Source organism: Pristiophorus japonicus, chromosome 10 (assembly GCF_044704955.1).
Source record: "Pristiophorus japonicus isolate sPriJap1 chromosome 10, sPriJap1.hap1, whole genome shotgun sequence".
Classification (NCBI taxonomy): Eukaryota; Metazoa; Chordata; class Chondrichthyes; family Pristiophoridae; genus Pristiophorus; species Pristiophorus japonicus.
The window spans coordinates 184,357,376-184,383,238 of NC_091986.1; the positions used below are offsets into that span (position 1 = coordinate 184,357,376).

The 25,863-nt window shown below is 43.6% G+C and overlaps 1 protein-coding gene across 1 annotated transcript; it reads right to left on the reverse strand.

Moving 5' to 3' along the window:
- Positions 1 to 153: 153 nt before the first annotated feature.
- Positions 154 to 24,823, reverse strand: alg11 (ALG11 alpha-1,2-mannosyltransferase). Its single transcript, XM_070891583.1, has 4 exons — positions 24,762 to 24,823; positions 12,412 to 12,645; positions 6,519 to 7,447; positions 154 to 656 (listed from the first exon to the last, which is right to left on the reverse strand). The coding sequence occupies exons 1-4, from the start codon at positions 24,797 to 24,799 to the stop codon at positions 379 to 381; spliced, it is 1,479 nt and encodes a 492-aa protein (XP_070747684.1). The 5' UTR covers positions 24,800 to 24,823; the 3' UTR covers positions 154 to 378.
- Positions 24,824 to 25,863: the final 1,040 nt, after the last annotated feature.

Sequence of the window (25,863 nt, forward strand, 5' to 3'; positions counted from 1 at the left end):
CACACAGATATATAGTTGGTAGATTGAGAAACAGCAAACAAGGTATCTGAAACTGCGCTGAACAACTTCAAATCTGATCTGAATAGATTTTCACTTATGGGTATATTAACTGTTGCTAATAGAAGTTTTGAAAGTTCTGAAAGTCAACATACACAAGTTTTTCATATTTATTTTCTCTTTCTCCCTGTACACAAATTAAGAGTGAAGTACAAGTTTGTTTTACAAGTACTTTATGTATATATAATATAGATTTCAACACAATGTAACATTTTCAAATATACACAAACCATAGCATTACAGGGCACTGTTTCACTTTCCTCCCAAGGGGGTGGGTGGGGAGACTGTTTCATTTATTTACATTGTTTAATAATTATGACATTATCTTGTGCTAAAAAATAGTTCCACAGCAGATATAAATGACGTTTCAAACTCCTGGTCGGAGAATCTGCTCACAGACTGGCGGGCATTCTTCTTAATCTCCAGCCTCTTTTCAGGTGACAGTGACAGAATGGTATTCACAGCGTCAGCATAACTTTCTTCGCTGTCTGCCAGGAAACCCGTCTCACCTCCATCATGTGGTATGACTATATCTAGCTTGGGGCCTCCTGAATTATGGGCCAGGATAATAGTTCCTGCTGCCATGCATTCAACCACACCTACAAATAAAATGCAGGATGATTAAATAGTCAGTTCAATAATGGAGACCATGCATTAGTCATGAATTGTAAGTCACAATAGTTACCACGGCTGGAAATATTTCATAGGTTGAATTAAATATCAGTTTGAAGTACAATTAACTTATTCTGTAAATAAAAACGCAGCTACATTTAAAACAAAAACTTAACAGGAGCTCCATTTAAATTGAACAACTGTACTGTAGCACCGGCAACACTAAACAGTCCGTTGTAAAATGGCAACCTGAATATTTCAAAACTATCAAGTACTGGGCCAGTAGATCTATAAATTCTGTCTCCACTGCCTACTTTTTCCAGGAAGGTTCTAGGCTCCCTCTGCACAGAAGCATTATGGTGTGTCACTACATTATGCCTGGATACAGATTTGTAACCAGGATTGCACACAGTGAGTTCCTGACCTTGGTCAGGCCCACCAAGGCTGTTAGTATAAAAAGCACCAAAACTCTACATACTCCACAAGACTCTGAAGGTTAAATGTCAGTTCAGAGGCTCTATTCTGGTCTCATTATTTAATAGCCTTAATTTTCCTTCACCCAACTGAAATTTCAATCTCCTTTTTGCCCACATCTCATCTTTCCTCAGTTGCTACTATTGAATAGATTGGTGAGGCTTTGCTGGGTTGTGGCAATAAAGCCTTAAGAATGAAAGTACTGCACCTCGAAATACCTCTTAATGGAAACAATCTCGTGGCAGCAAAACATTCTCTTTGCCTATTGTTCCTATTGCGTGAACAGTGCCTAAGGAATTAATTAACACCTAATCTAATACTTCCTTTAAACAGATGAATCATTAATTAGATCAAACTTAACCTGTAAACAGAAACCAGATACTGAAATTGTTTTAGGAATTCATTGCTTGCTACCTTCCAAATTAAGCACAAACATGATTGGAGCAGAGAGCAGGAGAGCCAATTGGCATGAATCTTGGAGGGAGAGCTGATGACAGTCCACTATTATGGAATATTACAACTAACACTGTTATACACAGCAAGGGATCATGCTAATTTACTCCAACCAGGAACATTCTTATAATTGTACAAAATGTTATGCACCAAGAATCGCTTTATAGCTATAATTAGTAATATGGACATGTTTGTTTAGAACTGCATTTGAAGTAGAGAGTTCACAATGTTTCTCAAGGCAGTTGGTGAGGCGCGAGTCCGGGGTCAGAGGCCTATAAAAGGCCCAGCGGGAGAGTGAGGGGGCGGCAGTTGGAGCAGCGCGAGTCCGGGGTCGGAGGCCTATAAAAGGTCCAGCGGGAGAGTGAGGCGGCGACAGTTGGAGCAGTGCGAGTCCGGGGTCGGAGACCTATAAAAGGCCCAGCGGGAGTGTGAGGCGGCGGCAGTTGGAGCAGCGCGAGTCCGGGGTTGGTGAGGCCTATAAAAGGCCCAGCGGGAGAGTGAGGCGGCGACAGTTGGAGCAGCGCGAGTCCGGGGTTGGTGAGGCCTATAAAAGGCCCAGCGGGAGAGTGAGGCGGCGACAGTTGGAGCAGCGCGAGTCCGGGGTTGGTGAGGCGTGACTTGTGCAGCTACAGGGAGAAGGCAAAAAAGAAATAAAAAGAAACAGAAAGGTGACGTCATAGCCAAAGGGGTTAATTGATTGGCTGGTGATTGGTGAATAGTTTTTCTTTCTTCTCTTTAACAGTGAGTAAACTTTAACATTATTGTTGCCTATCTAAAGGTTAAGTCATGGCAGAAGAGCTCGGTCGCGTGTTATGCTCCTCCTGTACCATGTGGGAACTCAGGAACGACTCCAGTATCCCTGACGACTACGTGTGCAGGAAGTGTATCCACCTCCAGCTCCTGACGGTTCGCGTTGCGGAGTTGGAGCTGAGGGTGAATTCACTCTGGAGCATCCACGATGCTGAGAATGACGTGAGTAGCACGTGTAACGAGTTGGTCATACCACAAGAGAAGGGTCCACAGCCAGATAGGGAATGGAAGACCAGCAGGAAGAGCAGTGCAAAGAAGGTAGTGCAAGGGTCCCCTGTGGTCATCCCCCTGCAAAACAGATACACTGCTTTGAGTACTGTTGAGGGAGATGACTCATCAGGGGAGGGCAGCAGCAGCCAAGTTCATGGCACCGTGGCTGGCTCTGTTGCACAGGAGTGGAGGAAAAAGAGTGGGAGAGCGATAGTGATAGGGGATTCAATTGTTAGGGGAATAGATAGGCATTTCTGCGGCTGCAACCGAGGCTCCAGGATAGTATGTTGCCTCCCTGGTGCAAGGGTCAAGGATGTCTCGGAGCGGGTGCAGGACATTCTAAAAAGGGAGGGAGAACAGCCAGTTGTCGTGGTGCACAATGGTACCAACGACATAGGTTAAAAAAAAAGGGATGAGGTCCTACGAAACGAATTTAAGGAGCTAGGAGCTAAATTAAAAAATAGGACCTCAAAAGTAGTAATCTCGGGATTGCTACCAGTACCACAGAGTAGGAATCGCAGGATAGCACAGATGAATACGTGGCTTGAGCAGTGGTGCTGCAGGGAGGGATTCAAATTCCTGGGGCATTGGAACCGGTTCTGGGGGAGGTGGGACCAGTACAAACCGGACGGTCTGCACCTGAGCAGGACCGGAACCAATGTCCTAGGGGGATTGTTTGCTAGTACTGTTGGGGAGGAGTTAAACTAATATAGCAGGGGGATGGGAACCAATGGAGGGAGACAGAGGGAAACAAAAAGGAGATAAAAGCAAAAAACAGAAAGGAGATGAGAAAAAGTGGAGGACAGTGAAACGCAAGACAAAGAACAAAAAGGGCCACTGTACAACAAAATTCTAAAAGGACAAAGGGTGTTAAAAAAACAAGCCTGAAGGCTTTGTGTCTTAATGCAAGGAGTATCCGTAATAAGGTAGATGAATTAACTGTGCAAATAGATGTTAACAAATATGATGTGATTGGGATTACGGAGACGTGGCTCCAGGATGATCAGTGCTGGGAACTCAACATCCAGGGGTATTCAACATTCAGGAAGGATAGAATAAAAGGAAAAGGAGGTGGGGTAGCATTGCTGGTTAAAGAGGAGATTAATACAATAATCAGGAATGACATTAGCTTGAATGATGTGGAATCTATATGGGTAGAGCTGCAGAACACCAAAGGGCAAAAAACGTTAGTGGGAGTTGTGTACAGACCTCCAAACAGTAGTAGTGATGTTGGGGAGGGCATCAAACAGGAAATTATGGGTGCATGCAATAAGGGTGCAGCAGTTATAATGGGTGACTTTAATATGCACATAGATTGGGCTAACCAAACTGGAAGTAATAACGTGGAAGAGGATTTCCTGGAGTGCATAAGGGATGGTTTTCTAGACCAATATGTCGAGGAACCAACTAGGGGAGAGGCCATCTTAGACTGGGTGTTGTGTAATGAGAGAGAATTAATTAGCAATCTCGTTGTGCAAGGCACCTTGGGGAAGAGTGACCATAATATGGTGGAATTCTACATTAGGATGGAGAATGAAACAGTTAATTCAGAGACCATGGTCCAGAACTTAAAGAAGGGTAACTTTGAAGGTATGAGGCGTGAATTGGCTAGGATAGATTGGCGAATGATACTTGAGGGGTTGACCGTGGATGGGCAATGGCAGACATTTAGAGACCGCATGGATGAACTACAACAATTGTACATTCCTGTCTGGCATAAAAATAAAAAAGCGAAGGTGGCTCAACCGTGGCTATCTAGAGAAATCAGGGATAGTATTAAAGCCAAGGAAGTGGCATACAAATTGGCCAGAAATAGCAGCGAACCCAGAGACCGGGAGAAATTTAGAACTCAGCAGAGGAGGACAAAGGGTTTGATTAGGGCAGGGAAAATGGAGTACGAGAAGAAGCTTGCAGGGAACATTAAGACGGATTGCAAAAGTTTCTATAGATATGTAAAGAGAAAAAGGTTAGTAAAGACAAATGTAGGTCCCCTGCAGTAAGAATCAGGGGAAGTCATAACGGGGAACAAAGAAATGGCGGACCAATTGAACAAGTACTTTGGTTCGGTATTCACTAAGGAGGACACTAACAACATTCCGGATAAGAAGGGTCAGAGGGTCTAGTAAGGAGGAGGAACTGAGGGAAATCCTTATTAGTCGGGAAATTGTGTTGGGGAAATTGATGGGATTGAGGGCCGATGGATCTCCAGGGCCTGGTGGACTGCATCCCAGAGTGCTTAGGGAGGTGGCCTTGGAAATAGCGGATGCATTGACAGTCATTTTCCAACATTCCATTGACTCTGAATCAGTTCCTATCGAGTAGAGGGTGGCCGGTGTGGCCCCACTTTTTGGGAAAGGAGGGAGAGAGAAAACGGGGAATTATAGACCGGTCAGCCTGACATCGGTGGTGGGTAGGATGATGGAGTCAATTGTTGGGGATGTCATAGCAGCGCATTTGGAAAGAGGCGACATGATGGGTCCAGGTCGGCATGGATTTGTGGGGTGGGGGGGGGGGGTCGTGCTCGACGAATCTTCTGGAATTTTTTGAGGATGTTTCCAGTGAAGTGGACAGGGGAGAACCATTTGATGTGGTGTGTTTGGACTTTCGGAAGGCTTTCGACAAGGTTCCACACAGGAGATTGATGTGTAGGGTTAAGGCGCATGGGATTGGGGGTGGTGTGCTGACATGGATTGGGGGATGGTTATCGGACAGGAAGCAGAGAGTAGGAGTCGATGGGTACTTTTCAGAATGGCGGGCGGTGGCTGGTGGGGTGCCGCAGGGTTCTGTGCTGGGGCCCCAGCTGTTTACACTGTATATTGATGATTTGGACGGGGGGACTGGGTGTGGTATCTCCAGGTTTGCGGATGACACTGGGTTCGGTGACGGTGTGAGCTGCGAGGAGGATGCTGTGAGGCTGCGGAGCGGCTTGGATGGGTTGGGTGAGTGGGCAAATGCATGGCAGATGAAGTATGGTGTGGATAGGTGTGAGGTTGTCCACTTTGGTGGTAGAAACAGGGAGACAGACTGTTATCTGAGTGGTGGCGGATTGGGGGGGGGTGCGGCGAGACCTGGGTGTCATGGTACATCAGTCATTGGGGGTTGGCATGCGGGTGCAGTGGGCGGTTGAGAGGGCGGGTGGCGTGTTGGCCTTCGTGGCGAGGGGATTTGAGTGCAGGGGCAGGGAGGTGTTGCTGCGGTTGTGCAGGGCCTTGGTGAGGCCACACCTGGAGTGTTGTGTGCAGTTTTGGTCTCCTAACTTGAGGGGGGACGTTCTTGTTGTTGGGGGGGTGCAACGAGGGTTCACCGGACTGATTCCCGGGATAGCGGGACTGACCTATCGGGGGGGACTGGGTCAGCTGGGCTTGTATTCGCTGGAGTTCGGAGGAATGGGAGGGGACCTTATAGAAACGTTTAAAATTCTGATGGGTTTAGACGGGTTGGATGCGGGAGGAATGTTCGCAGTGTTGGGGAGGTCCAGAGCCAGGGGTCACGGTCTGGGGATGGGGGGGTAGGCCATTTGGGACCAGGATGAGGAGAAACTTCTTCACCCAGAGAGTGGTGAACCTGTGGAATTTTCTACCACAGAAAGTTGTTGAGGCCAGTTCGCTGGGTGTATTCAAGAGGGAGTTGGATGTAGTCCTTACTACTAAGGGGATCGGGGGGTGTGGCAGGAAAGCAGGAATGTGGTACTGAAGTTGCATGTTCAGCCATGAACTCATTGGATGGCGGTGCAGGCTCGAAGGGCCGAATGGCCTGCTCCTGCACCTATTTTCTATGTTTCTATACAAGGTTCTTTAAAATGACCTACAAGTCAAAATAAGAGTACACTAATCTAGCGACAATCATCCCTGAAATATAGTCAATATTAAAGTAAAGTGTACATGATTGTATAGCATTCTCACCTATACCAAAATGTTCATTCCACATGGTGTGCAGTCCAATGGTGGCTTCAGATAGATATTTTTTAAGTTCTTCAAATGAAATGTTAATCTTAAACTCAACATGTTCTTTAACTCCCAGATTCTCACACAGTTCTTTTAGGCGAGATACTCGCTTTTCATCATCTGTGTTACGGCAACCTCCAATCAGTATTAGTTTCACAGCTAACTGCTGAGCACTCTTCATCTGAAGGAACTGATGGAATGCTTTGATTTGTAGAGAATGGTCCTTCTCTGGACGAAACTGGCCAATTGAAACAATGGAATGTTCTGTCTTTTTACTGTCATCTTCTAACGGAATATCCAAAAACGTCTGTACATCACAAGGTGGGCAGACAACGTGGGTCCGGTCACCAGCTTTCCAAAGAGCAAGGATATGATTCAGAGTCCATGTAGAATTTACCATTATAATGTCACTGCAAGAACCAACCAATCCATACATCCAAGCAAAGATGTAGTAGTAGACAAGTTTGAGATTGCTCAGTATAGGATTTGTAGATATAAAAGCTGCATTGTTAAACCTTGGATTCCTGTCCCTCACCACAGAAAGCATGTCTGTGCTAATAGTAGGATAGTGAACATAGCACCCCACTTGGCAGCCTCCCAAGTACTTGAAGAGGGGAAGTGTGTACGCATAGCCCATGGAATCTATAAAGATATCAGGAACACACTTCATAAGGGCCTCCCATCCAAACAAAACAGACCCCAGACTTTGACCTAGCAGAGTAAAATATGGATAATGCCTTGCTTCCACAAGATATCGCTTTTCAAGGAAAATGAACTGAACAGGTTGAGGTAGTTTGATATTAAAACGTCTGTAAGCTCCATCAAGAATTTCTTGACCCGTGGCATCCTGATCTCCAGTATAAATGACAATTATAATATCTTTGTAACTGTGAATGTCAAAAAAAGTTATCTTTTAGAACAGGACAATTGCTGACTTTGACATTTAAATGGCAGTAAGTAGTGTTACAGAAAATACTTCGCAGGATACTTGACAGTTCTGTTATACAGAAGGATACATTAGCAATATTGGTGATGTGATGCCATAACTACAATAGTGAACCTATCAGGCATTTTAAATTTGTCTTAATTTTAATTACAAAACAAAATGAAAAATTTGCAAAACCGGATTGCAAACTTCACATTTATGCAAATATTTGCTGCAGTATAAACCTTCTCCAACGTGGATTACATTATGGAAATGTTTGCACAACTTGCATTAATATAGTGCCTTTAATGTAGGAAAATAATGTCCCAGAAATGCTCGGGAACCAAGGGTCTAGTAAACAAGAGGAATTAAAGGAAATGATTATTAATAAGAAAATAGTGCTGGAGAAACTAATGGGACTGAAGGCCGATAAATCCCCAGGGCCTGATGATCTGCATCTCAGAGTACTAAAAGAGGTAGCCATGGAAATAGTGGATGCATTGGTTGTCACCTTCCAAAATTTTATAGATTATGGAACAGTTCCTGCAGATTGGAGGATGGCAAATGTAACCCCACTATTTAAAAAAGGAGGGAAGAGAGAAAACAGGGAACTACAGACCGGTTAGCCTATCAGTAGTAGGGAAAATGCTAGACTCTATTATAAAAGGATGTGATAATTGCACACTTAGATAATATCAATGGGATTAGACAAAGTCAACATGGATTCATGAAAGGAAAATCATGTTTGACAAACCTACTGGAGTTTTTTTGAGAATGTAACTGATAGAATAGATAAGGGAGAACCAGTGGATGTAGTGTATTTCGATTTTCAGAAGGCCTTTGATAAAGTCCCACATAAGAGGTTAGTGTGCAAAATTAAAGCACATGGGATTGGGGGTAATGTACTGGCATGGATTGAAAATTGGCTAACTGACAGGAAACAGTGAGTTGGAATAAACGGGTCTTTTTCAGGGCGGCAGGCAGTGACTAGTGGGGTACCACAGGGATCAGTGCTTGGGCCCCAGTTATTCACATACATATGTGTGTATATACACACACACACACACACACACACACACATATATATATATATACATATACACACATACACATATATACACTATATTTCCAAGTTTGCCGACAACACAAAACTAGGTAGGATTGTGAGTTGCGAGGAGGATGCAAAGACGCTGCAATGTGATTTAGATAGGTTGAGCGAGTGGGCAAACACATGGCAGATGCAGTATAACATGGATAAATGTGAAGTTATCCACTTTGGTAAGAAAAACATACAGGCAAAGTATTATTTAAAATGGTGATAGCTTGGAAAATGTCGATGTTGTACAAGGGCACCCAGGTCCTTTTGTACAGTCATTGAAAGCAAACATGCAGGTGCAGCAAGCAATTAGGAAGGCAAATGGTATGTTGGCCTTCATTGCAAGAGGATTTGAGTACAGGAGCAAGGATGTCTTATTACAGTTATACAGGGCCTTGGTGAGACCACACCTGGAGTATTGAGTGCAGTTTTGGTCTCCTTACCTAAGAAAGGATATACTTGCCATAGAGGGAGTGCAGCAAAGGTTCACCAGACAGATTCCTAGGATGGCAGGACTGTCGTATGAGGAGAGATTGTGTCGACTAGGCCTGCATTCACTAGAGTTTAGAAGAATGAGAGGAGATCTCATTGAAATGTATAAAATTCTGACAGGGTTGGATAAACTGGATATGGAGAGGATGTTTCCCCTAGCTGGGAAGTCTAGAACAAGGGGTCACAGTCTCAGGATACGGGATAGGAAATTTAGGACTGAGACAAGGAGAAATGTTTTCACTCAGAGGGTGGTGAACTTGTGGAATTCTTTACCACAAAAGGCTGTGGAGGCCAAGTCACTGAATATATTTAAGAAGGATAAGATAGATTTCTAGGCACAAAAGGCACCAAGGAGTTTGGGGAAAAAGCGGGAATATGGTGTTGAGATAGAGGATCAGCCATGATCATATTGAATGGCGGTGCAGGCTCGAAGGGCCGAATTGCCTACTACTGCTCCTATTTTCTATGTTTCTAAGGCCTAGCCTTAGCTGTTAACGGATATGATGTAATTGGGATTACGGAGACATGGCTCCAGGGTAACCAAAGCTGGGAACTCAACATTCAGGGGTATTCAATATACAGGAAGAATAGACAGAAAGAAAAAGGAGGTGGGGTAGCGTTACTGGTTAAAGAGGAGATTAACGCAATAGTAAGGAAGGACATTAGCTTGGATGATGTGGAATCTATATGGGTAGAGCTGCAAAACACCAAAGGCAGAAAACGTTAGTGGGAGTTGTGTACCGATCACCAAACAGTAGTAATGAGGTTGGGGATGACATCAAACAGGAAATTAGGGATGCGTGCAATAAAGGTACAGCAGTTATCATGGGTGACTTTAATCTACATATAGATTAGGCTAACCAAACTGGTAGCAATACTGTGGAGGAAGATTTCCTGGAGTGTGTAAGGGATGGTTTTCTAGACCAATATGTTGAGGAATCAACTAGAGAGCAGGCCACCCTAGACTGGGTCTTGAGTAATGAGAGGGGATGAATTAGCAATCTTGTCGTGCAAGGCCCCTTGGGGAAGAGTGAGCATAATATGGTAGAATTCTTCATTAAGATGGAGAATGACACGGTTAATTCAGTGACTAGGGTGCTGAACTTAAAGAAAGGTAACTTCGATGGTATGAGTCGTGAATTGGCTAGGATAGACTGGCGAATGATACTTAAAGGGTTGACGGTAGACAGGCAATGGCAGATATTTAAAGATCACATGGATGAACTACAACAATTGTACATCCCTGTCTGGCGTAAAAATAAAACAGGGAAGCTGGCTCAACCATGGCGAACAAGGGAAATTAGGGATAGTGTCAAATCCAAGGAAGACACGAATAACCTCCCGAAAATACTCGTGGACCAAGGATCTAGCGAGAAGGAGGAACTGAGGGAAATCCTTATTAGTCAGGAAATGGTGTTATAGAGAAATTGATGGGATTGAAGGCCGATAAATCCCCATGGCCTGATAGTCTGCATCCCAGAGTACTTAAGGAAGTGGGCCCAGAAATAGTAGATGCATTGGTGATCATTTTTCAACATTCCATGGACTCTGGATCAGTTCCTATGGATTGGAGGGTAGCTAATGTAACCCCACTTTTTAAAAAAGGAGGGAGCGAGAAAACAGGGAACTATAGCCTGACATCGGTGGTGGGGAATCAATTATTAAAGATATAATAGCAGCGCATTTGGAAAGCAGTGACAGGATCGGTCCAAGTCAGCATGGATTTATGAAAGGGAAATCGTGCATGACAAATGTTCTAGAATTTTTTGAGGATGTAACTAGGAGAGTGGATAAGGGAGAACCAGTGGATGTGGTGTATTTGGACTTTCAAAAGGCTTTTGACAAAGTCCCACACAAGAGATTAGTGCACAAAATTAAGGCACATGGGATTGGGGATAATGTATTAATTGACATGGATAGAGAACTGGTTGGCAGACAGGAAGCAGAGAGTGGGAATAAAAGGGTCCTTTTCAGAATGGCAAGCAGTGACTAGTGGGGTACCACAAGATTCAGTGCTGGGACCCCAGCTATTTACAATATAGATTAATGATTTGGACGAAGGAATTGAGTGTAATATCTCCAAGTTTGCAGATGACACCAAGGTGGGTGGCAGTGTGAGCTGTGAGGAGGATGCTAAGAGGCTGCAGGGTGACTTGGACAGGTTAGGTGAGTGGGCAAATGCATGGCAGATGCAGTATAATGTGGATAAGTGTGAGGTTATCCACTTTGGTGGCAAAAACAGGAAGGCAGATTATCTGAATGGTGACAGATTAGTAAAAGGGGAGGTGCAACGAGACCTGGGTGTCCTGGTACATCAGTCATTGACAGTAGGCATACAGGTACACAGCAGGCAGTAAAGAAAGCAAATGGCCTTCATAGCGAGAGAATTTTAGTATAGGAGCAGGGAGGTGTTGCTGGTTGTACAGGGCCTTGGTGAGACCACACTTTGACATTCTTGCTATTGAGAGGGTGCAGCAAAGGTTCACCAGACTGATTCCCGGGATGGCAGGACTGACATATAAAGAAAGACTGGATCGACTAGGCTTATATTTGCTGGAATTTAGAAGAATGAGAGGGGATCTCATAGAAACATATAAAATTCTGACGGAATTGGACAGGTTAGATGCAGGAAAAATGTTCCCGATGTTGGGGAAATCCAGAACCAGGGGTCACAGTCTAAGGATAAGGGATAAGCCATATAGGACCGAGATGAGGAGAAACTTCCTCACTCAGAGAATTGTGAACCTGTGGAATTCTCTACCACAGAAAGTCGTTGAACCCAGTTCGTTGGATATATTCAAAAGGGAGTTAGATGTGGCCCTTACAGCTAAAGGGATCGGGGGGTATGGAGAGAAGGCAGGAGTGGGGTACTGAAGTTGCATGATCAGCCATGATCATATTGAATGGTGGTGCAGGCTCAAAGGGCCGAATGGCCTGCTCCTGCACCTAGTTTTTATGAAGGCAATGGTGAGGTGAAGGAAGTGGGGGATTCATAGGAGGCCAGAGTTGGAGGAAAGCAGAGTCCTCGGAAAAGCTGGAAGAGGTCACAGATAAGGAGGAGGAAGGCCAGGGAGAGATCTGAACACAAGGATGAGAATTTTAAAATCAAGGCATTGCTGGGTTGTGAATTTGCCGGGTTGTGAATTTGCCTTTTACCAATTTGTACCCATGATCCCTCGTTCTACCGTCATGATTGAACTTGAAATAATGCTCAGGATTACTTTTTCTATTTCACTTAGTATTCTATATATTTAAAATTATTCCACAATTATATTATTCTTTGGATACAAGTGACCAAAAATACCAGTTAGACTCCAAATGAAGAAATTGGGACTCACCTCTTCTGCAACGCTCTTATTGCACACCATAACACCCTTTCTCCTCCACCCCCAGCATTGCAGTATGGGTGAAAGAATGCCACCACTAGAGGGGTCTTGTCATCTTTTCTCAGACTTTGAGATATTTTTTTCTTTGGACAAATCCAGAATCGAATATACAACAAAACAACAATGAGGATGACCGATAAACCAGTGGTTACGAAAAGCATAGGAATGATCAGTGAAAACATAAACCTAACAGAAAGAACAACAGGTTAGTAACAGCTAATCATTTTAGAGATAGAATTTCATATATTGCAAATGTATATAAATTCATGTATTACAATTAAATTTTTCTTGCCACCACTGCTGGTAAACTTTTTCCAGATTGGATACCTGTTCAGATAAATGCTGCTCTGCAGACAGCCACATGAAGGCACAGAGTCTGTTGGGGTGACTGCATCTCTTTTTTCATATTTTGAAGAAAGATTGAGCAGGTTGGGCCAACACTCATTGGAGTTTAGAAGAACGAGATGTGATTTTATTGAAACGTATAAGATTCTGAGGCGGCTAGACTAGTTGGATGCAGCAGGGAGGATGTTTCCCCTGTGGGGGAATCTAGAACTAGGGGGCATAGTTTCAGAATAAGGGATCGCCCGTTTAGAACTGAGATAAGAACAAAAGAAATAGAAACAGGAGTAGACCATACGGCCCCTCGAGCCTGCTCCGCCATTCAATATCATGGCTGATCTGATCATGGACTCAGTTCCACTTCCCTGCCCACTCCCCATAAGCCCTTATCGTTTAAGAAACTGTCTATTTCTGTCTTAAATTTATTCAATGTCCCAGCTTCCACAGCTCTCTGAGGCAGCGAATTCTATAGAAGAAATTTCTCCTCATCTGTTTTAAATGGGCGGCCCCTTATTCTAAGATCATGCCCTCTAGTTCTAGTCTCCTCCATCAGTGGAAACATTCTCTCTGCATCCACCTTGTCAAGCCCCCTCATAATCTTATACGTTTCGATAAGATCACCTCTCATTCTACTGAACTCCAATGAGTAGAGGCCCAACCTACTCAACCTTTCCTCATAAGTCAACCCCCTCAGCCCCAGAATCAACCTAGTGAACCTTCTCTGAACTGCCTCCAAAGCAAGTATATCCTTTCGTAAATATGGAAACCAAAACTGCACGCAGTATTCAAGATGTGGCCTCACCAAAACCTTGTACAGCTGTAGCAAGATTTCCCTGCTTTTATACTCCATCCCCTTCGCAATAAAGGCCAAGATACCATTGGCCTTCCTAATCACTTGCTGTATCTGCATTTCATCCTTTTGCGTTTCATGCACAAGTACCCCCAGGTCCCGCTGTACTGCGGCACTTTGCAATCTTTCTCCATTTAAATAATAACTTGCTCTTTGATTTTTTTCTGACCTCACACTTTCAACATTATACTCCAGCTGCCAAATTTTTGCCCACTTACTTAGCATGTCTCTGTCCTTTTGCAGATTTTGTGTGTCCTCCTCACACATTGCTTTTCCTTCCATCTTTGTATCGTCAGCAAACTTGGCTACTTTACACTCAATCCCTTCTTCCAAGTCATTAATATAGATTGTAAATAGTTGGGGTGCCAGCACTGATCCCTGCGGCGCCCCACTAGTTACTGGTTGCCAACCAGAGAATGAACCATTTATTCCGACTCTCTATTAGTTAGCCAATCCTCTTTCCATGCTAATATATTACCCCCAAACTTGTGAACTTTTATCTTGTGCAGTAACCTTTTATGTGGCACCTTGTCAAATGCCTTCTGGAAGTCCAAATACACCACATCCACTGGTTCCCCTTTATCCAGCTTGTTCATTGCATCCTTAAAGAACTCCAGCAGATTTGTCAAACATGACTTCCCCTTCATAAATCCTCTGCCTGACCGAATTTTGCTTTTCCAAATGTCCTGCTACTGCTTCTTTAATAATGGACTCCAACATTTCCCAACCATGTTAGGCTAACTGGTCTATAGTTTCCTGCTTTTTGTCTGCCTCCTTCTTTAAATAGGGGCGTTACATTTGCAGTTTTCCAATCTGCTGGGACCTCCCCAGAATCTAGGGAATTTTGGTAAATTACAACCAATGCATCCACAATCCCTGCCGCTACTTCTCTTAAGACCCGAGGATGCAAGCCATCAGGTCCAGGGGATTTATCTGCCTTTAGTAACATTATCTTACTGAGTACCACCTCCTTAGTGATTGTGGTAAATTCCTCCCCCCCCCCCCCCCCCACTATAGCCCCTTGACTATCCACTGTTGGAATACTGTTAGTGCCCTCTACCCTAAAGACTGATACAAAATATTTGTTCAGAGTTTCTGCCATCTCCGTGTTCCCCATTACTAATTCCCCGGTCTCGTCCTCTAAGGGACCAACATTTACTTTAGCCACCCTTTTCCCTTTTTATATACCTATAGAAACTCTTGCTATCTGTTTTTATATTTTGTGCTAGTTTACTTTCATAGTCTATCTTCCCTTTCTTAGTCATTTTTTTTAGTCGTTCTTTGCTGGCTTTTAAAAACTTCCCAGTCTTCTGTCCTCCCAGTAGTTTTGGCCACTTTGTATGCCCTTGTTTTTAGTTGGATACCGTCCTTAATTTATTTCTTTAGTTAACTACGGATGGCTATCTTTTCGCTTATACCCTTTCCTCCTCACTGGAATATATTTTTCTTGAGAGTTGTGAAATAGCTCCTTCAATGTACACCACTATTCATCAACCGTCCTACACTTTAATCTATTTTCCCAGTCCACTTTACCCAACTCTGCCCTCATACCTTCACAGTCTCCTTTATTTAAGCTTACTACGCTGGTTAGAGATCCAACTTTCTCATCCTCCATCTGAATTTGAAATTCAACCATGCTATGATCACTCATTCCGAGGGGATCCTTTACTTGGAGATTGTTTATTAATCCTGTCTCATTACACAGGACCAGATCTAAGTTAGCCTGCTCCCTGGTTGGTTCCGTTACATACTGCTCACGGAACCCATCCCTTATGCACTCGATGAACTCTTCCTCAAGGTTACTCTGACCAATTTGATTTGTCCAATCAATATGGAGGTTAAAATCACCCATGATTATTGCTGTTCCCTTTTTACAAGCCCCCACTATTTCCTGGTTTATGCTCCGACCAACAGAGTTGCTACTGTTAGGGGGCCTATAGACTCTGCCCATCAGTGACTTTTTCCCCTTATTGTTCCTTATCTCCACCCAAACTGTTTCAACACTCTTATCATTTGAGCCAATATCGTTTCTTACTATTGCAGTGATTCCATCCTTTATCAATAGAGCTACCCCACCTCCTTTGGAGGAAGAGGAATTTCTTTTGAGGGTCCTAAATCTGTGGAATTCTCTGCCCCAGAGAGCTGTGGAGGCTGGGTCATTGAATATATTTAAGGTGGAGATAGACAGATTTTTTTAATGATAAGGGAGTCAAGGGTTATGGGGAGCGGGCAGGGAAGTGGAGTTGAGGTCAAGATCAGATCAGCCATGATCTTATTGAATGGCAAAGCAGACTCGAGGGGCCGTATGGCCTACTCCTGCTCCTATTTCTTATGTTCATACTCTCTCACATAGGAAATGACTGACCTTTTGGCCAGCAGCTTCCCACAACAGAATGGCGGTAGTTTAACAAATTGGACCACTCTGTCATCTCCCATAATCTGTCCAAAGCACCTAAAAACCTGGAACAATTTATCTTTTCACGCATATACACAAGGAGACTTGCATATAATACCAAGCTAATTCAGAGACCATTATCACATTCAGAGGAAAGTAGTGTGCTGATTCATTTTGAATGGAAACAGAACAGGTGACTAGCATGCAGGCATGCTACCACCCCATGTTGGTAATTGATCAAATAGAGTAAGGTAAGAAATATTGCACGACATCGAGAGGGAGGGTAATTTTAACTTTTGGCGATGACATAAAATGGTGTGATATCAGATCAATCGTCCAATTTTCCTTTCATTGAAGTCAATGGAAAGAAAAAAAAAAATCGGGCGGGGTATATAATGGGCTATATTGCCCGTTTTATGCCGTTGCTGAAAATTCCCTTCAGCTATCTCGGCCCCAAGATACTGAGAATCTTATTTCCAATCAACTTTGCAGAGTCTGAAAATGTGCAATTTGTTCATGTAGAATGCTTCTCAAGACTGTCAACATTGGAGCTAATGTTAGGAGCAATGTCCATGAGCAGCAAGTGACAGAGATTGTGAACAGATAGAACAATATGACCAAAATTTAACTTTTAAATTCTAAACATCAAAACAGTGCAAAATTTTAAATCAATATTCATGAGATGTGGCAGGAGTACTCTGATTATAAAGCTCACGCCTAACATTTAGAACAATCAACATCAGAGAAATGTTAATGACACTTACAAGAGCATTAGATTGGAAAGCCACTTCAATATATACAGCTATGTGAGCTTCAGAAATCTGTTTGATAGTTGCATGTACATCAAGACAAGTCAAGAGAAAGACCATTCAGCCCATCAAAGCTGAAACCTCAAAAATACCCCAACACTCCCATCTTAGTCTCCAGTTGCTTTTTGAACAATGCTTTCTATTGTCCCCAATATCCTGATCTGGCAAAATGTTTTAAACTAGTTCAGATTTTTTTTTTTTTGATGACTGACTTGTTACCTCTAGACTTGACTATCCCAATGCACTCCTGACTTGTCTCCCACATTCAACACTACGTAAACTAGAGGTGATCCAAAACTCGGCTGCCCATGTCCTAACTCGCACCGAGTCTCGCTCACACATCACCCCTGTGCTCACTGACCTACACTGATTCCCAGTTAGGCAACACCTAGAGTTCAAAATTCTCATCCTTGTTTTCAAATCCCTCCATGGTCTCGCCCCTCCCTATCTCTGTCATCTCTTCCAGCCCCACAATCCTCAGTGTCTGCACTCCTTTAATTCTTACCTCTTGAGCATCCCTGATTATAATTGCTCCACCATTGGTGGCCGTGCCTTCAGTTGCCGAGGCCCCAAGCTCTGTAATTCCCTCCCTGACTTGGATATATATAGGTGATGAAAAGGCTTTAGGGATTCAGGAGATGAGTTATTTGCCGCAGAATGTGGGAATGAAGCAAAAAGGACGTAAAAGGAACAAAGAATTATGGGTTTATACATAGCGACACTGAATTCAAAAGCAAGGAAGCAAAGTAGATTTGCACAAGACTTTGGTTAGATCGCAGTGGAATATGGCATGGAATTCAGAGCCCCCATTATGGGAAGGATATTAGAGCCATGGAAAGGATAGAGCAAATTTAGTAAAATGATAACAGGAATGAAAAGCAGCAGTAATGAAGAAAGGCTAAAAAAATTGACTTTCCACTGGAACAGAAATGATTAAGAGGGGTCTAATTTGGATTTTCATGGTCATATAAGGTTTTCAGAAAGGAAAATTGTGCAAGATTGATTCCACTGTTTGGCGAATTGGTAACAAGGGAAATTGGCCCAAGAAACTTCATCGTCACTGGGTCAAAATTCTGGAACTCCCTACTTAACAGCACTGTGGGAGTACTTCGCCACATGGACTGCAGTGATTCAAGAAGGCGGCTCACCCTTACCTTTTCAAGGGCAATTAAGGATGGGCAATAAATGCTGGCCTTGCCAGTGATACCTACATCCTGTGAATTAATAAATATATAGGGGTCGAAATTCCATTTCTAACGCCACCAGTTAACGCTGGAGAGGGGCGGCTAACAGGCGGCTAAGTGCTTACCGTCGGCGGGGATCAGATTCCTCGGCTCGCGGGAAATTTAGTTGGGTGATGGGGTGGCGCCAAGAGATGCCGCTGTGCGCTCTGCCGCCACCCATGTGGTGACGTCATCGAGCATGCAATGCCCCTTTGACGTTGCGGCTGAAAAATTAGTACGGTGGCCTTACACGCATGCGTTTGTACAGCCTGGAAAAGCTGTCGGGACATTGGGGATCCCAGGGCGGTAGCATCCAGAGATTAAGGTAAGTTATCTTTAATTTTTTCAGTATTTATGTGTTAATGGCACCAGTGGGAAAGTGTGGGCGTGGGGCAGATATATTTTCAGAAACTTTTTTTTCACTTTTTCCAACTCGCATGCCGGCAGCTACCAACTGGAAATTCAGTCGGCCTCCTGAGCTACCGCTCTGTTGGTGCCCGAGAATGAGTGTGCAATGCCACTTTTAGCACTGCTCTCATCTTTGGGCGGCAAAACTGAATTTGGCAGTTTGAGGTGGTGATTGCTGGCTGGCGTTAAAATCTCCACTCAGCCAATGTCACCACCTCAAAAATGGTGATATCGAATTTCGACCGCCATATCAATTTAAAATGCCTAATTTTGCTTTCACAGCTTTTATATCAAATATTAGAAAATATGGATTTTGGGTTTCCCTAAACCAATGAACAACAGACTTACTGCTGGGTTTAATTTTGTTGTTGGTACATCTGATCGCACAAAAACCCTCATTTTTCTCATCAATAGTGGTTTCTGGCCATGGCGATGTAAGGGGGAATAAAAGTAAAAGTGATTTAATGATGAATGTAACAAAGAAAATCCATAATAATTTAAACAAATTTGGAAGATTGTTGTTATTTGTATCTTTATCACTTTATTATGGAAATGATTTCAGTAAAAATGTTCTTATTTCAGTTTGAGGCTAATAATTTGCATGAATTAGTGGTGAAGATCTGCAGAGGTCGCTATGTTCCGATAAATCCCAGATATACTTACGACATGCGGATCTTATTGGCCCAGCTGTTTAAAGTTAACCCCCGTGATCGGCCATCCATCAATTCAATTTAAAAAAAGCAGTTCTTAGAAAAGCGTATTAGAAAATACCTAAGCCCTGAGGTAAGTTTGTTCTTTTAAACTTTATTTGGTGTATAAGCTATTTTCAGTAGGTCTGCAGTAAGTTTTATTTAATGTCCCTTTTAAAATAAGAATGTTAATGATATTGTCTAGAGGTCCACATGCAGTGAGATAGCGTATATCATATTTTATTGGAAGATAAATTAACCACATGGACTTCATTACCATTTGGTCAGGTGTTACAATCAACATCTCCTGAATCAGTCATTAAAACCTAGAAATTGCTGTCAAAAATGAAAGACTTAATCATGAAATGATTCCTGTGAGAAAAATAACATCATAGTGAGTGAAATCTTGTTCCTGATCTTTATGATTTTGGTCATATTTCCTGTCTGTAAAATAAACAAAATTCCATTTGTACATTTCTAAAAAAAAAACTGCAGCTAATAAAAGAAGAATTTAGCCACACGGTCATTCATGGAAAGAAGTCACCTGCATCTAGACCTACTGCAACCACCCAACGACCAGGTAGAACAAGGCTTATCTTAAATGGAACTACAATTTAACAGAGATAAGTTAATGCCCGGTTACTGTCCCCATAAAAGCGAGTGAAAATTTATGGGGGTAATTTTAACTGTGTGCGATCGTGTAAAACGGGTGATAGCGGATCGGCAGCCCATTTTACATCTCTTCCGATTTTGATCTCCATTGATTTCAGGAACAAAGCTGTAAAACTGAATTCATCTGAACTATATCTCCAGTTGTAATTTATTTGCTAAATAAATTCTCTACAGCCACTTATGTATTTATTTTTAAATAATGGCACAAGCTGTTTTCTCTCCCTCCCGCTATTGTCTCTTTGGAACATGCACATACCAGCTGGGAAAGTAAACAGACTGCCTCCCTGAGGTTTCTATCAATGCTGCTCTTGAACAGCTAGGAGGACATATGCAAGAGTGGTCCAATGATACCTCTGTCTCTGTGTTGGGAAGCACCTGACCTCAGCTTAGTAACCCGCTCCATGCTGACATGCCTGAGATTGATAACTCAGCAGTTTGGTGAACTGCTGACACTAATCTTTGCCCCATTACTCATAAGAACATAAGAACATAAGAATTAGGAACAGGAGTAGGCCATCTAGCCCCTCGAGCCTGCTCCGGGACCATTCAACAAGATCATGGCTGATCTGGCCGTGGACTCAGCTCCACTTATCCGCCCGCTCCCCATAACCTTTAATTCCCTTATTGGTTAAAAATCTATCTATCTGTGACTTGAATACATTCAATGAGCTAGCCTCAACTGCGTCCTTGGGCAGAGAATTCCAGATTCACAACCCTCTGGGAGAAGAAATTCCTTCTCAACTCGGTTTTAAATTGGCTCCCCCGTATTTTGAGGCTGTGCCCCCTAATTCTAGTCTCCCCGACCAGTGGAAACAACCTCTCTGCCTCTATCTTGTCTATCCCTTTCATTATTTTAAATGTTTCTACAAGTTCACCCCTCATCCTTCTGAACTCCAATGAATAAAGACCCAGTCTACTCAATCTATCATCACAAGGTAACCCCCTCATCTCCGGAATCAGCCTAGTGAATCGTCTCTGTACCCCCTCCAAAGCTAGTATATCCTTCCTTAAGTAAGGTGACCAAAACTGCACGCAGTACTCCAGGTGCGGCCTCACCAATACCCTATACAGTTGCAGAAGGACCTTCCTGCTTTTGTACTCCAGCCGTCTCGCAATGAAGGCCAACATTCCATTCGCCTTCCTGATTACCTGCTGCACCTGCAAACTAACTTTTTGGGATTCATGCACGAGGACCGCTCTTACATCCGGTCCAGGGTGTCCTTGGAGATGGAGCACGCGGTGTCCACCGGTACGCTCGCGGCCTTCCGCGAGAGGTGGGCACCGGAGGGACTGGAGTGCATCATCACGCCCGGCAACCAAATTTTAATTTGATTTTACGTTTTTTAAGTTTAATTTGTTTTAATTGCCGGTGCTTTTAGTGTCCCCCTCTCCTTTTATAGGGGGCACTGGAAAAAAGGGGAAAATTTGATTTTAGTGCCCAAAAAAAAAAACACACAAAAAAAAAAAAAAAAAAAAAAAAGGGCCTTGTAAATGTCTTGTGTGTGTCATCCAGGTCGGGTGGCACGGATACATGTTTTATGTTTTTGCAGGTAAACTCAAAAGAGTTTCATGCACGAGGACCGCTCTTACATCCGGTCCAGGGTGTCCTTGGAGATGGAGCACGCGGTGTCCACCGGTACGCTCGCGGCCTTCCGCGAGAGGTGGGCACCGGAGGGACTGGAGTGCATCATCACGCCCGGCAACCAAATTTTAATTTGATTTTACGTTTTAAAGTTTAATTTGTTTTAATTGCCGGTGCTTTTAGTATCCCCCTTCCCTTTTATAGGGGGCACTGGGGAAAAATTGTGATTTTAGTGCCCAAAAAAAACCAAAAAAAAAGAAAAACACAAAAAAAAAGGAAAAAAAGGGCCTTGTAAATGTCTGGTGTGTCACCCAGTTCGGGTGGCACGGTTTAATGTTTTGTTTTACAGATAAACTCTAAAAGAGTTTCATGCACGAGGATCCCCAGGTCCCTCTGCACCTCAGCATGTTGTAATTTCTCCCCATTCAAATAATATTCCCTTTTACTGTTTTTTTCCCCCAAGGTGGATGACCTCACACTTTCTGACATTGTATTCCATCTGCCAAACCGTAGCCCATTCACTTAACTTATCTAAATCTCTTTGCAGCTTTTCTGTGTCCTCTACACAACCCGCTTTCCCACTAATCTTTGTGTCATCTGCAAATTTTGTTACACTACACTCTGTCCCCTCTTCCAGGTCATCTATGTATATTGTAAAACAGTTGTGGTCCCAGCACCGATCCCTGTGGCACACCACTAACCACCGATTTCCAACCCGAAAAAGGACCCATTTATCCCGACTCTCTGCTTTCTGTTAGCCAGCCAATTCTCGATCCATGCGAATACATTTCCTCTGACTCCGCGTACCTTTATCTTCTGCAGTAACCTTTTGTGTGACACCTTATCGAATGCCTTTTGAAAACCTAAATACACCACATCCATCAGTACACCTCTATCCACCATGCTCGTTATATCCTCAAAGAATTCCAGTAAATTAGTTAAACATGATTTCCCCTTCATGAATCCATGCTGCGTCTGCTTGATTGCACTATTCCTATCTAGATGTCCCGCTATTTCTTCCTTAATGATAGCTTCAAGCATTTTCCCCACTACAGATGTTAAACTAACCGACCTATAGTTACCCCCCTTTTTTTTTAAAAAACAGAGGCGTTACATTAGCTGCTTTCAATTCGCTGGTACCTCCCCAGAGTCCAGAGAATTTTGGTAGATTATAACGAATGCATCGGCTATAACTTCCGCCATCTCTTTTAATACCCTGGGATGCATTTCATCAGGAGCAGGGGACTTGTCTACCTCGAGTCCCATTAGCTTGTCCAGCACTACCCCCCTAGTGATAGTGATTGTCTCAAGGTCCTCCCTTCCCACATTCCTGTTACCAGCAATTTTAGGCATGGTTTTTGTGCCTTCCACTATGAAGACCGAAGCAAAATAATTGTTTAAGGTCTCAGCCATTTCCACAGTTCCCATTATTAAATCCCCCTTCTCATCTTCTAAGGGACCAATATTTACTTTAGTCACTCTTTTCCGTTTTATATATCTTTTACTATCCGTTTTTATGTTTTGCGCAAGTTTACCTTCATAATCTATCTTTCCTTTCTTTATTGCTTTCTTAGTCATTCTTTGCTGTCGTTTAAAATTTTACCAATCTTCTATTTTCCCACTAATCTTGGCCACCTTATACGCATTGGTTTTTAATTTGATACTCTCCTTTATTTCCTTGGTTATCCACAGCTGGTTATCCCTTCTCTTACCGCCCTTCTTTTTCACTGGAATATATTTTTGTTGAGCACTATGAAAGAGCTCCTTAAAAGTCCTCCACTGTTCCTCAATTGTGCCACCGTTTAGTCTGTGTTTCCAGTCTACTTTAGCCAACTCTGCCCTCATCCCACTGTCGTCCCCTTTGTTTAAGCATAGTACGTTCATTTGAGACACTACTTCCTCACCCTCAATCTGTATTACAAATTCAACCATACTGTGATCACTCATTCCGAGAGGATTTTTTACTGGGAGATCGTTTATTATTCATGTCTCATTACACAAGACCAGATCTAAGATAGCTTGCTCCCTTATAGGTTCTGTAACATACTGTTCGAAGAAACAATCCCATATGCATTCTATGAATTCCTCCTCCAGGCTACCCCGTGCGATTTGATTTGACCAATCGATATGTAGGTTAAAATCCCCCATGATTACTGCCGTTCCTTTTTCACATGCCTCCATTATTCCCTTGATTATTGCCCGCCCCACCGTGAAGTTATTATTTGGGGGCCTATAAACTACGCCCACCAGTGACTTTTTCCCCTTACTATCTCTATAATCTCCACCCACAATGATTCAACATTTTGTTCATTAGAGCCAATATCGTCTCTCACAACTGCCCTGATATCATCCTTTATTAACAGAGCTACCCCAGCTCCTTTCCCTTCTTGTCTATCTTTCCAAATCGTCAGATATCCCTGTATGTTTAATTCCCAGCCTTGGCCCCCCTGCAACCACGTTTCCACCACTCCACCTCTCTATCATCATCATAATCATAGGCAGTCCCTCAAAATCAAGGAAGACTTGCTTCCACTCTAAAAGTGAATTCTCAGGTGGCAGCACAGTCCAATGCAGGAAATACAGTCTCTGTCACAGGTGGGGCAGTCAGTGGTTGAAGGAAAGGGTGGGTGGGGAGTCTGATTTGCCACACGCTCCTTCCGCTGTCTGCGCTTGATTTTTGCATGCTCTCGGCGACGAGACTCGAGGTGTTCAGCGCCCTCCCGGATGCTCTTCCTCCATTTTGGGTGGACTTGGGCCAGGGATTCCCAGGTGCTGGTGGGGATGTTGCACTTTATCAAGGAGGCTATGAGGGTGTCCTTGAGATGTTTCCTCTGCCCATCTGGGGCTCGCTTGCTGTGTAGGAGTTCCGAGTCAAGTACTTGCTTTGGGAGTCTCGTGTTGGGCAGGTGGACGATGTGGTCCACCCAACAGAGCTGGTCAAATGTGGCTTCGATACTGGGGATGTTGGCCTGATCGAGAACACTGACGTTGGTGCGTCTATCCTCCCAGTAGATTTGCTCCTATATCTCTATACTCCTTTAACATGCACCTTAAAACCTACCTCTTTGACCAAGCTTTTGGTCACCTGCGTTAATTTCTCTTTATGTGGCTCGTGTCAATTTTTTTTGTCTCATAACACTCCAGTGAAGCGCCTTGGGACATTTCACTGCATTAAAGGTGCTATGTCAATACAAGTTGTTGGACCAAAAAAAAAGGGACACATTTTAGAGCCAAAATACGTGAGCGCCCTCTGTGCGTGGAGCAGCTTCATGGGCCCTCGTCGCCTGACTCCCCACCCGATGAACAGACTTGTTATTTACAGCTTTGCTCACCTCAAAAAATCGCACATACACCAGCCGCCGACAGCCATCTCCGACCCCGCAGCGCGCTGACCTTCAACCCCGGAACTGACTGCTCTCGCACCTTCCAACTACCGAGTGCGGATCTTTTTTTAAACTTACTTGCCCGGATATATATATATACACATATATTAATTTATTTTAAAAAAATAATAAAAAACAAAAATCATTGTTTTAAACAAAAGGAAAAAAGTGAGGCGGTCACCTAGCAACCAATTTATCTTTTCCAGATGTTGACGTCGTGCTCAGGGCGACGTGCTGGACGTGATGGCGTCACGCTGCTTTGGTTCCAACTGGCGCCGCCTGGGGCAGATGTGGAGAGTGACAAGGCGGTGGAACAATGGACTGCTTGCTGAGGCGCCGCGCGGACCTGTTGCAGTCCTGGGACCCGGTCCACTGTCGATTCTGCATGAAAAGAATTGCATAATCGTAGTGCCCCAGTCATATTTTGCAAAGGCTTTCAAGTCCAGGACAATGGGAGTGTGGCACGGCTTTGTTTATAAAAGTTAAATCTATTAAAAAAATTGTGAATTTTTTTAACGTGTGGTGACCGTTGCACATCACCACACGGGCTTGACAGAGCTAGGTCTTGGTCCAGTGGCAAGGATTAGCCAGGATGACTGGAGACCTGTTCTGCTGCACGTACCTAGTGCGCACACATATCGCAGTGTGGGCTGACCCGTGCTACCCCTAGGCCCTCGGCTCTTCTGGGCCCCGTATCCTCATCTGTCGCACCTCCGCCACAATCTTTCACCGTTCCTCCGCCATAAACATTCACTGCATCTCGCCACAAATACTCACCACTCATCCGTCCCTCTCCTCCGTACCTGGGTCCTATCGATGTTCCTGCCCACGCTCCAAAACAGCGACCAGGGTTTTGATGATGTCGCCCATCTCAAAATCGTCGCACACTTGGTGCAGCTCGCGCTGGAGGTTGAAGTGCTTTTATAGCTCGACCTTTTGTTATAAAACAAAATTTGACACCGAACCACATAAGGAGATATTACTACAAGTAACCAAAAGAAATGTAACTAGATACCCTTCGGTTATCTTTTGTCCCTGTTGGGATACTATA